Below are 11834 nucleotides of genomic sequence, written 5' to 3'. Positions count from 1 at the left end.
GAGGAGCCACGTGATGGGAGGATTCAGTGGATGGTGAGAGGAGTCACGGGATCGTGGGAGGAGTCGTGGGTGGAGTCACACACTGGAAGATGTCACAGGATGTGGGAGGAGCCACACAGTGGTGGGAGGAGTCAGTTGGTGGTGGGAGGAGTCAGTGGATGGTGAGAGGAGTCACTGGATGGTGGGAGGAGCCATGTGATGGGAGGATTCAGTGGATGGTGGAAGGAGTCGTGGGAGAAGTCACGGGATGTGGGAGGAGTCAGTTGGTGGTGGGAGGAGTCAGTTGATGGTGGGAGGAGTCACAGGGTGGTGGGAGGAGTCACACGATGATGACAGCAGTCAGTGGATGGTGGGAGGAGCCACGGGTGGTGGGAGGAGTCACGCAGTGGGAGGAGTCAGTTGATGGTGGGAGGAGTCACTGGGTGGTGGGAGGAGCCACATGATGGTGGGAGGAGTCAGTGGGTGGTGGGAGGAGCCACGCGATGAGAGGAGTCAGTGGATGGTGGGAGGAGTCACATGATGGTGGGAGGCGTTACGGGATAGTGTGAGGAGCTATGCGATGGAGGGAGGAGTCACTGGATGGTGGGAGGAGACAGGAGATGGTGGGAGGAGTCACACAATGGTGGGTGGAGTCACACGATGGGAGGAGTCAGTGGGTGGTGGGAGGAGTCACTGGATGGTGGGAGGAGTCACACAGTGGGAGGAGTCAGTGGATGTTGGGAGGAGCCACGCCATGGAGGGCACCTGATGTAAGGGGCACTGTTATGGGGCACCTGATGTAAGGGGCACTCTGTTGGGGGCACCTGATGTAAGGGGCACTCTTATGGCGGCACCTGATGTAAGGTGGTTCTATTACTTACAATGTGGATGTGATTGGCTGACGTTTGTGTTCTTTCTTTGTCTTCCATCTTGTTTCGGGTACAGATAGTTGTTGGTGGAAGGACGGAATAAAAGGGTCCAGCCAGTGAAGGGGGAAGAGCTCAGAGTAATGGAGAAGAGGAGTGTCCTGCAAGGCAGAATCCGGGGCTCAGAGAAGACCGCTCACCATCAACATCTCCAAGGCCAACACACCACTGGAAGCTCTGAGGATCAGCACTAAACAGCTGCCCCGCTAGGAGGTAAAGCCTAACCTACTAACAATGTCTTTGCTACAAGTCACCCCCCAGTATCTGCTGATACCCCACATAGTTACAGGTCACCCTCCATTCTACCCATACTCTAGGCCACCCTCTGGCCCAGTCTGTAAATACTACAGATCACCAGTTATCAGGACCATCAATAGGGGGTACAGGCAGCACTTCCCATTGGGTCAGCAGGTGGTGGAACAGAAGCTGTCTGTGGATAGGTGGGGGCTGTCAGGTCAGCTTTCCAGTGCCCCATCATTTCTAATGGCAGCCCAGTCTTCGTCCGGAGGGTTCAATATTGAGTTTGCCCTTTGCAGCTATAACAGGTTCACCTCTTCTGGAAAGGCCGTCCACAAGGTTTAGGAGGGTGTCTATGGAAATGTTTGACCATTCTTCCAGAAGAACTTTTGTGAGTTCAGGCACTGATGTTGGACGAGAAGGCCTACCTCGCAGTCTCCGATCTAATTCATCCTAAAGGTGTTCTATGGGGTTGAGGTAAGGACTCTGTGCAGGCCAGTCAAGTACCTCCACTCCAAACTCGCTCATCCATGTCTTTATGGACCTTGCTTTGTGCACTGGTGAGCAATCATGTTGGAACAGGAAGAGGCCGTCCCCAAACTGTTCCCACAAAGTTGGGAGCATGAAATTGTCCAAAATGTCTTGGTATGCTGACGCCTTAAGAGTTCCCTTCACTGGAACTAAGGGGCCAAGTCCAACCTCTGAAAAGCAACCCCCCCACCATAATCCCCTCTCCGACACCATAATCCCCCCTCTGACACCATAATCTCCCCTCCCCCCACTCCATAATCTCCCCTCCCCCCACTCCATAATCTCCCCTCCCCCAACTCCATAATCTCCCCTCTGACACCATAATCTCCCCTCCCCCCACTCCATAATCTCTCCTCCCCCCACTCCATAATCCCCCCTCTGACATCATAATCTCCCCTCCCCCCACTCCATAATCTCCCCTCCCCAACTCCATAATCTCCCCTCTGACACCATAATCTCCCCTCCCCCACTCCATAATCTCCCCTCCCCCCACTCCATAATCTCCCCTCCCCCAACTCCATAATCTCCCCTCCGACACCATAATCCCCCCTCCCCCCTCCGACACCATAATCCCCCCACTCCATAATCCCCCCTCCCCCCACTCCATAATCCCCCCTCCACCAATTGGTTTGGACCAGCGCACAAAGACATTAATGGCTGTGTGTTGAGTTATTTGGAGGGGACAGGAAATGTACACTGTTATACAAGCTGTACACTCACTACTTTACATTTTAGAAGAAGAAGAAATGTCACTGAGGGGTGTACTTACTTTTGTCACATACTGTATATTTACCTAGAAAAATGGTGAGGTGTTCTATACTTATTTTACCCGCTGCTACCCACCTCAATACCAGGCACTTACACCCCCTTCCTGTACACACCAATTTTCAGCTTTCAGCGCTCTCACAGTTTGAATGACAATTACTCATACAACACTCTACCCATATGAAACTTGCGTCCTTTTTTCCACACAAATAGACCTTTCTTTTGGTGGTATTTAATCACTAGTGGGGTTTTTATTTTTGTGCTATAAATTAAAAAAATTTGTTTCTGTCATAAAATTTTTCTAATTAGTAATTATGGGGGGTGTGGGGTGTATGGAGGTGGGAGGTATGTACATGAGGGGTGCGGAGTTTACGGAGGTGGGAGGTATGTACATGAGAGGTGCGGAGTGTATGGAGGTGGGAGGTATGTACATGAGGGGTGTGGAGTGTATGGAGGTCGGAGGTATGTACATGAGGGGTGTGGAGTGTATGGAGGTAGGAGGTATGTACATGAGAGGGGTGTGGAGTGTATGGAGGTGGGAGGTATGTACATGAGGGGTGTGCAGTGTATGGAGGTGGGAGATATGTACATGAGGGGTGTGGAGTGTATGGAGGTGGGAGGTATGTACATGAGATGGGTGCGGAGTGTATGGAGGTAGGAGGTATGTACATGAGGGGTGCGGAGTGTACGGAGGTGGGAGGTATGTACATGAGAGGTGCGGAGTGTATGGAGGTGGGAGGTATGTACACGAGGGGTGTGGAGTGTATGGAGGTGGAAGGTATGTACATGAGAGGGGTGTGGAGTGTATGGAGATGGGAGGTATGTACATGAGAGGGGTGTGGAGTGTATGGAGGTGGGAGGTATGTACATGAGGGGTGTGGAGTGTATGGAGGTGGGAGGTATGTATATGAGGGGTGTGGAGTGTATGGAGGTGGGAGGTATGTACATGAGGGGTGTGGAGTGTATGGAGGTGGGAGGTATGTATATGAGGGGTGTGGAGTGTATGGAGGTGGGAGGTATGTACATGAGAGGGGTGTGGAGTGTATGGAGGTGGGAGGTATGTACATGAGAGGGGTGTGGAGTGTATGGAGGTGGGAGGTATGTACATGAGGGGTGTGGAGTGTATGGAGGTGGGAGGTATGTACATGAGGGGTGTGGAGTGTATGGAGGTGGGAGGTATGTACATGAGGGGTGTGGAGTGTATGGAGGTGGGAGGTATGTACATGAGGGGTGTGGAGTGGACTGGTATGTCCCTGCACAAAATGACATTTCTAAAGGAATAAAAGTCATTTAAAACTGCTTGCGGCTTTAATGTAATGTCTGGTCCCGGCAATATGGATGAAAATCATTGAGAACAAAGGCATGGGTACCCCGCCCCCAAGCCCATTACCAGCCCCTTTGGGTCTTGTATGGACATTAAGGAGAACCGCACACCCAAATTATAAAAAGGAAAGGCCTGAGGCCCCCAGGCCCTATATACTCAGAACAGCAGTATACAGGCGGTCCAAACAAGACAGGGACTGTGTAGGTTTGTTATTAAGTAGAATCTGTTTGTAATTTTTAACTGGTACATTTTTAAAGTGTAGCTCCAGCCAAAAAATCTATTTTTAAGCTTTTTGGAAAACATAGGGAAGGGTTATCACCCCTGTATAATTTGTTTTGCTGTCTGTGCGCACCTGTTCAGAAGATTTCACCTCACTTTCTGTCCCAATGACAATTGGATTGTTAAAATTTGGTTTTTTTTGTGAAACAAGGAACTCTTACAGGAGAGAATTTCCCTTCCTAGGGGTAGATTTCCTCTCACTTCCTGTTGTCTCCTTCTGTTTGAAAGTAGGAGTTGTTTGTAAGTTGGATGTTTGAAAGTAGGGGCCTGCTCTATATACTCAAAATATAAACGCAAAAATGTGGGCCTTAGGTATTGGTGTTGCCACAACACTGTAATCCCTCACAGTTACTCTGGGTGGGCGCAGGAACGGGCCCTGCTGTGAAATATTAGATCAAGAATTGTAATTACATGCCCCTGAACAGGGGCAGAAAAATTGGGCCTTAGGCACTGGTGCCACAACACTGCAACCCCTTACAGTTACTCTAGTTGGGGCACAGGAATGAGCCCTGCTGCAAAGTATTGCATCAAAAATTGGCCTGTGACCAATTATGGCTCTCTTCGCTGACGCCGCTGTGAGTGGCCAAAGCATGCGGGTCATCGTGCATGCTTGGCCAATCATCAGCCAGCAATGCACTGCTATGACGCAGTGCATTATGGGCCGTGACACGCCGCTCTAATTTGGCACCAACGGACCATAATGTTCGATCTTCCTCTTGAAATCGAAGCTCATCCCTAGTGGTGAAGTATGGGGCAAGATTCCTCACCCTGCTGCCATTCCTCATTATATTTCTTAGAAAAAAGAAGAAAAAAAACACATACAAAGACAATTAAGGTGCGACCAATCTTTATTGGAGATAAATCTATAGATGGAAATGATTGTCGGGCTTCGGAGAACAGTGACGGTTGACCTAGGACTCCTCAAAGGCAGGGCCTTTTTACACTAAGCCTAAACCTTAAGATGATTCAGAGGAAGGCGAAAACCCCCCCGGCCAGATGGGCTCCAAGGGGGGGAAAAATTCCTTCCTGACCCCCTAAGGCGATCGGATTGTCCCTGAATCATCAGTCTAGGGTGCCCAGTTCATCTCATATAGAGAAAAAAACCATACATAGAACCATACAGAACATATGTATTGCAGGTATGTATGCAATAAAACACACCTACCTGCTTGTTCACAATCATCTTTGGGGCTCATTCAGAATATATGCATTGAGCATCCGCACAGATCAGCGCCCCCACACTGATCAGTGCCTCCGCCCGCCGCACCGATTCCTTATGTTTTCTGTGCCCAGCCCCCTACAGGAGGACTGGTGGTACCCCCTTATTGGTGGCCCTGGTGGTGGTATGTAGACATGCTGTGTATGATGGTATGCATGGTGCTATATACGCAGGTATGTATGCAATAAAACACACTTGCATGCTTGTTTACAATCATCTTTGGGGATCATTCAGAATATATGCATTGAGCATCCGCACAGATCAGTGCCTCCCCCACTGATCAGTGCATCCGCCCGCCGCACCGATTCCTCATGTTTTCTGTGCCCAGCCCCTACAGGAGAACCAGTGGTACCCCCTTATTGGTGGCCCCGATGGTGGTATGTTTGGTACTAGGTAGGCATGCTGAGTATGGTGGTATGTATGGCCCTATGTATACATTCTATGTATGGTTCTATGTATGGTGTAGGGAGATCATTGCCAGTGTGCCACAATTATCTCACTCAGTACTGCTTGTGTTACCGTCTCACAGCAGGCAAATCTCTTTTGAGGTCAAATACCCTCGGTTGGTGGTGACGAGGCTCTTCCTTCAAATGGTGATGAGGAGGCCCTCTATTAATGTCATTGCCCCTCGGATGGTGGTGACGAGGCTCTTCCTTCAAATGTTGCTGACGTGGCCCTCTGTTAATGTCATTGCCCCTCGGTTGGTGGTGACGAGGCTCTTCCATCAAATGGGGCTGACAAGGCCCTCTGTTAATGTCATTGCCCCTTGGATGGTGGTGACGAGGCTCTTCCTTCAAATGGGGCTGACGAGGCCCTCTGTTAATGTCATTGCCCCTTGGATGGTGCTGACGAGGCTCTTCCTTCAAATGGGGCTGACGAGGCCCTCTGTTAATGTCATTGCCCCTCGGTTGGTGGTGACGAGGCTCTTCCTTCAAATGGGGCTGACGAGGCCCTCTGTTAATGTCATTGCCCCTCGGTTGGTGGTGACGAGGCTCTTCCTTCAAATGGGGCTGATGAGGCCCTCTGTTAATGTCATTGCCCCTTGGATGGTGCCGACGAGGCTCTTCCTTCAAATGGTGATGAGGAGGCCCTCTGTTAATGTCATTGCCCCTTGGATGGTGCTGACGAGGCTCTTCCTTCAAATGGGGCTGACGAGGCCCTCTGTTAATGTCATTGCCCCTTGGATGGTGCTGACGAGGCTCTTCCTTCAAATGGGGCTGACGAGGCCCTCTGTTAATGTCATTGCACCTTGGATGGTGCTGATGAGGCCCTCTGTTAATGTCATTGCCCCTTGGATGGTGCTGACGAGGCCCTCTGTTAATGTCATTGCCCCTTGGATGGTGCTGACGAGGCCCTCTGTTAATGTCATTGCCCCTTGGATGGTGCTGACGAGGCTCTGTGTTAATGTTATTGCCCCTCGGATGGTGGCGACGAGGCTCTGGGTTGATACTGGTTTTCCAGTGGTGAGTATTAGGCCACTGGCTGCAATTCACATTCTCGCTCAGGTAGGAGAAGCCCTCAAATCTCTCCTGCCGGTGTGGAACCTCATCTCTCCCAAAGTCTTCATTTTTAATGAAAGCATCCCCTGGAATTCCTTCCCCCAGGTCTTCCTCATGCATCTGGAAAGAGAAAAAAGTATTTTGTCAATGTTTCTGATCGATAGGGAAATAATCCCTAGAAATCCCCCCATTGTGCTGGGACTCCTCCCGTATACTTACATGTCGATTTGGAAATGGTGGGCGTGAGTTCCCTTTCTCTAGCTCCTTCCAGTCCACCTTGCTGAAGTAGGGGTGTTCTCTGATGTCTCTTACTAGACTCATCCGCAGCTCTTGGTCTTTACATAGGAACTGTAAAAAGGAACAAAATATAATAAGATACACTGGAATAACATGAACAATCTATGAACAATGTAATATTTGATTCTGATTCTCTCTATTATTTTGCCTTCTGACCTGCTACTACATCCTGATTGGATTGGATGGTAGCATGGGGCCTTATTTGTGTCATATTAGTTCAGAATAGTTATTAAAGGAAAGAAACATCAGATATTTTGCAATTAAATGTGAATTAGGAATGTATTAAAAAAGAGATTTCTATGAAATCTGCACCTGCCATGATTTTTCTTATGACTCTGGCAGTCCCAGGGGAGTTCTATATGTTGTCTGTGCACGGAATGTCCCCAGAAATTGAATTCAATGTGTGCGATTGGCCCCATCACTATCCAATGGAACCACCCGGACCGTAAATTAAAAAGGGCTGCTTCTTTCCTTATGACAGGGGAAGGCAGATCCTTCCATTAAGCAGTCAGCTTGCTGAAAGTACAGCTATGACCTCCATCGATATGTGATGGTAAGAAGGTGGAACCATGTTTAATAAAATCCTAATAAGATATAATGTATGCAACAGGGAAAGAACATTGTCACTTAAAAGGTGTAAAATTTCTATGTATACTTACCATCTCTATGACGTCACGGAGATACGGGTTCATGCTATCTGGATAATGCGGTTCCCTTGTGGTCACGATCTTCACTTCTTCCTCTGCGGACTCCCTGCCGGTCAGAAATGGATGTCTGCCGAAAGCCATCTTATACACGATTATTCCCAGAGAGAAATAATCAGCCGCTCCGAAGTATGGAATGTTTTGAAGGGCCTGTAGAAACATAAAGAGAAAAAGAAGGATGAGCTGATTGTTGGGTAGAGGACGGAGACGACTCAATGCTGATATATGGGATCTATGAATCCTCCCAGGACTCCTAAAATTGTGCTCAAAAGACCTCAAACCAAGGCGGAGCTTGTGAATATTGGAGGTGGGGCTTTAGGTCTCACAGAGACACAAAAGGAAATTGGCTGAAATCTTCCAAATTGAGGTAAATTTCACCAGAACAGGTGTGCCCGTTGAAGGTTTCTCCTCCCCTCGTGTTCTGGGGAAAGATCTAAAACTCTAACTTTCTTTCTCAATGACAATGGTCACCAATACAAACCAATGGGGACAAATACCCCTGGAATATTGTTCCAGCCTGGAAACCCACTGAAACCAACCAGGTCACCAGTAAAGAAATTCTTAATTTAGTGAAAAATTACCTCCCTTTAGTTTATCTCTATATCCCATTATAACAAATATTACAATTAGGTCTAATATCAGGTGGAAAGCAAGTATCTTACCTCTGGCGACAAGTACCCTGGTGTTCCCGATTGTCCTTGAATCCTGCTGGACTCCGTGACGCCCATACGTGCCAAGCCGAAATCGGCTATTTTGATGTGTCCAACGTTATCCAAAAGAATATTTGCAGGCTTGAGGTCTCTGTGGATGATCTCCCTAGAATGCAGAAACTGCAGACCACAGATCATTTCTGCTATGAAGTATCTGATGGGGGAAAGAGATAGAGGAATTAGCATCACAAATCATCACAGAGTAATGAAATCTAAAGATGAAATGACTTCCCCCTGTAATACATAGGGGTTTGGATGGACGAGGCTCAGGTGAAGGGGCTGACTACATCACTGGCTGTGGTCAGTCACCCCCGACTCCAGAGTGACCCGTTCATTGATCTTACCTTATGGTGCCCCCAGGAAATGGAGCTACTGCCATGGCACTATGGAGATCCCCTCTGGTCACACATTCCAGGACAAAGGCGAGATGATTCTGTGTGAACACAAGAGATAAAGTTTACATTATAGACATGCAGGATTTCATTTTGTGGAGGAATAGACAGACACACTTAATTTAGGAAAACCGGACAGAGGAACTAAGTAGGCCGCCATTACTGGACTGTTCTTATTGCAATGCTACTTCTGTCTGGTCTGGTAAAGAAATTGGAAGGTGAAAAGACTTACCTTTGTCTGGAACGTTCCAAACAGATGTGTAATAAATGGACACTCCCTGGCTACTTTCAGCACGTCACGTTCTAAGAAAACCATATCACTATCGTCTTCATAATGAATAAATTCTGTCTTTTTCACAAGTTTAACCGCCAGCTTCTGGTCAATGGCGGGATGAGAGGCCAAGATCACCTGCGAACTGGCCCCCTTTCCAAGGACTCCATAACAGGTCATGTGTTCAAAGGAGAGTACACATGACTGGTCCTTGGTGACCACGCTGGATGGTACTTGTGAGGCGATCTCATCATGTGTGCTGCGGATGGATGGATTGTCTAGGTCGCACTCTGGTGGAGTAGCCACGTCTTGGTCGCACTCTGGTGGAGGGGCCACGTCTTGGTCGCACTCTGGTGGAGGGGCCACGTCTTGGTCGCACTCCGGTGGAGGGGCCACGTCTTGGTCGCACTCCGGTGGAGGGGCCACGCCTTGGTCGCACTCCGGTGGAGGGGCCACGCCTTGGTCGCACTCCGGTGGAGTGGCCACGCCTTGGTCGCACTCCGGTGGAGTGGCCACGCCTTGGTCGCACTCCGGTGGAGTGGCCACGCCTTGGTCGCACTCCGGTGGAGTGGCCACGTCCTGGTCGCACTCCGGTGGAGTGGCCACGTCCTGGTCGCACTCCGGTGGAGTGGACAGGTCCTGGTCGCACTCCGGTGGAGTGGACAGGTCCTGGTCGCACTCCGGTGGAGTGGACACGTCCTGGTCGCACTCCGGTGGAGTGGACACGTCCTGGTCGCACTCCGGTGGAGTGGACACGTCCTGGTCGCACTCCGGTGGAGTGGCCAGGTCCTGGTCGCACTCCGGTGGAGTGGACACGTCCTGGTCGCACTCCGGTGGAGTGGACAGGTCCTGGTCGCACTCCGGTGGAGTGGACAGGTCCTGGTCGCACTCCGGTGGAGTGGACACGTCCTGGTCGCACTCCGGTGGAGTGGACACGTCCGGGTCGCACTCCGGTGGAGTGGACACGTCCTGGTCGCACTCCGGTGGAGTGGACACGTCCTGGTCGCACTCCGGTGGAGTGGCCAGGTCCTGGTCGCACTCCGGTGGAGTGGACACGTCCTGGTCGCACTCCGGTGGAGTGGACACGTCCTGGTCGCACTCCGGTGGAGTGGACACGTCCTGGTCGCACTCCGGTGGAGTGGCCAGGTCCTGGTCGCACTCCGGTGGAGTGGACACGTCCTGGTCGCACTCCGGTGGAGTGGACACGTCCTGGTCGCACTCCGGTGGAGTGGCCAGGTCCTGGTCGCACTCCGGTGGAGTGGACACGTCCTGGTCGCACTCCGGTGGAGTGGCCAGGTCCTGGTCGCACTCCGGTGGAGTGGCCAGGTCCTGGTCGCACTCCGGTGGAGTGGACACGTCCTGGTCGCACTCCGGTGGAGTGGACCCGTCCTGGTCGCACTCCGGTGGAGTGGACACGCCCTGGTCGCACTCCGGTGGAGTGGACACGTCCTGGTCGCACTCCGGTGGAGTGGACCCGTCCGGGTCGCACTCCGGTGGAGTGGACACGTCCTGGTCGCACTCCGGTGGAGTGGACACGTCCGGGTCGCACTCCGGTGGAGTGGACACGTCCTGGTCACACTCCGGTGGAGTGGACACGTCCTGGTCGCACTCCGGTGGAGTGGACACGTCCTGGTCGCACTCCGGTGGAGTGGACACGTCCTGGTCGCACTCCGGTGGAGTGGACACGTCCGGGTTGCACTGTGGTGTGCAGTCAATACCGCGTACACCTACAATAAAAAAAGAGAGGAATTAGATTTAGCACCTTCACCTACATTTCATATATTTTTCTTTGTAGAACATCAAATTATGGAGAGAAGAGATGAAAACGCTGGTGCCAGAGACCATGAATAAACTCTACAGGACAGGGACACAAGGAGGACTAATGTTGTACTTTGTATAAAAATGCTGGTTTCCTGCCACTCATCCCGACCCACTGGTTGGCAATAATGGCATGAAAAGTCAGAGGGGCTGGTAGTACCCAGCCCGTAATCAGCCTGCCCATACATGGTTAGAATCTTGGCTGGTCCTTGCTTAGTCGGGTGAGATTGGAAGTGTCTATGGCCGGCTTTAGGAGCGCAGACACTTCTAATGACAGCACTTGGGGTAAAGGCATAGTGCATATTAAAATGCTGATGGATAATGAATTAGTGCGGTTTTATTTGTGTTGGTTTTGTCCGTCTGTCTGGCCTTGTTTACAAGGGTGATGAGGCCCATATAACATGAATGGGACGTTTCTACAACATCTGTATCTTCCAGGTGCTGCATGCAGGCAGTCCATTGACAATGAGTAGAACGCACAGCTGCACGCACGCAGCCACTTCTCCTAATATGACATGCACTGTCTGCATTCAGGGCCATTCGCCCACACCCAGGACCGCTGGGTCCTGGGTGTGGGCACTTGGCTGGGTGGGCTTGGTGGGCATTGATAGGTGGCACTGATGGGCATTGATAGGTGGCACTGGTGGGCACTGTTACTCTATAAATGAGGCATAATCGCCTCTTCCTTTTCAGGGTCGATGTCCCTTTAAGATGAGCCGGTGATCGGCTTTGTTCTTCTCCTGTCAGCAGAGGAGAAAAAAAAACGATCACTGAGCTTTTGTTTACATCATGTAATGAGCCGTCATTGGCTGATAACTGATCACATGATAAGGGGTCGGGATTGGCCCCGTACTCGGATCGGTGGTCTTCCGAGTCTCAGTGA

The 11834-nt window shown here is 50.7% G+C and overlaps 1 protein-coding gene across 1 annotated transcript; it reads right to left on the bottom strand.

Annotated features, from left to right (window-relative positions):
• Positions 1 to 4871: 4871 nt before the first annotated feature.
• Positions 4872 to 8320, bottom strand: LOC143960014 (uncharacterized). The gene is made up of 2 exons (XM_077468272.1): positions 6979 to 8320; positions 4872 to 6879 (listed from the first exon to the last, which is right to left on the bottom strand). The coding sequence occupies exons 1-2, from the start codon at positions 7078 to 7080 to the stop codon at positions 5776 to 5778; spliced, it is 1206 nt and encodes a 401-aa protein (XP_077324398.1). The 5' UTR covers positions 7081 to 8320; the 3' UTR covers positions 4872 to 5775.
• Between the last annotated feature and the right edge of the window lie 3514 nt (positions 8321 to 11834).

The sequence above is a fragment of the Lithobates pipiens genome, unplaced genomic scaffold, assembly GCF_037356315.1.
Source record: "Lithobates pipiens isolate NorthernLeopardFrog02 unplaced genomic scaffold, aLitPip1_a1.2 Scaffold_79, whole genome shotgun sequence".
NCBI classification, from domain to species: domain Eukaryota; kingdom Metazoa; phylum Chordata; class Amphibia; order Anura; family Ranidae; genus Lithobates; species Lithobates pipiens.
The sequence above is the reverse complement of the archived record's forward strand: the minus strand, read 5'-3'. Positions and strand labels throughout refer to the sequence as shown.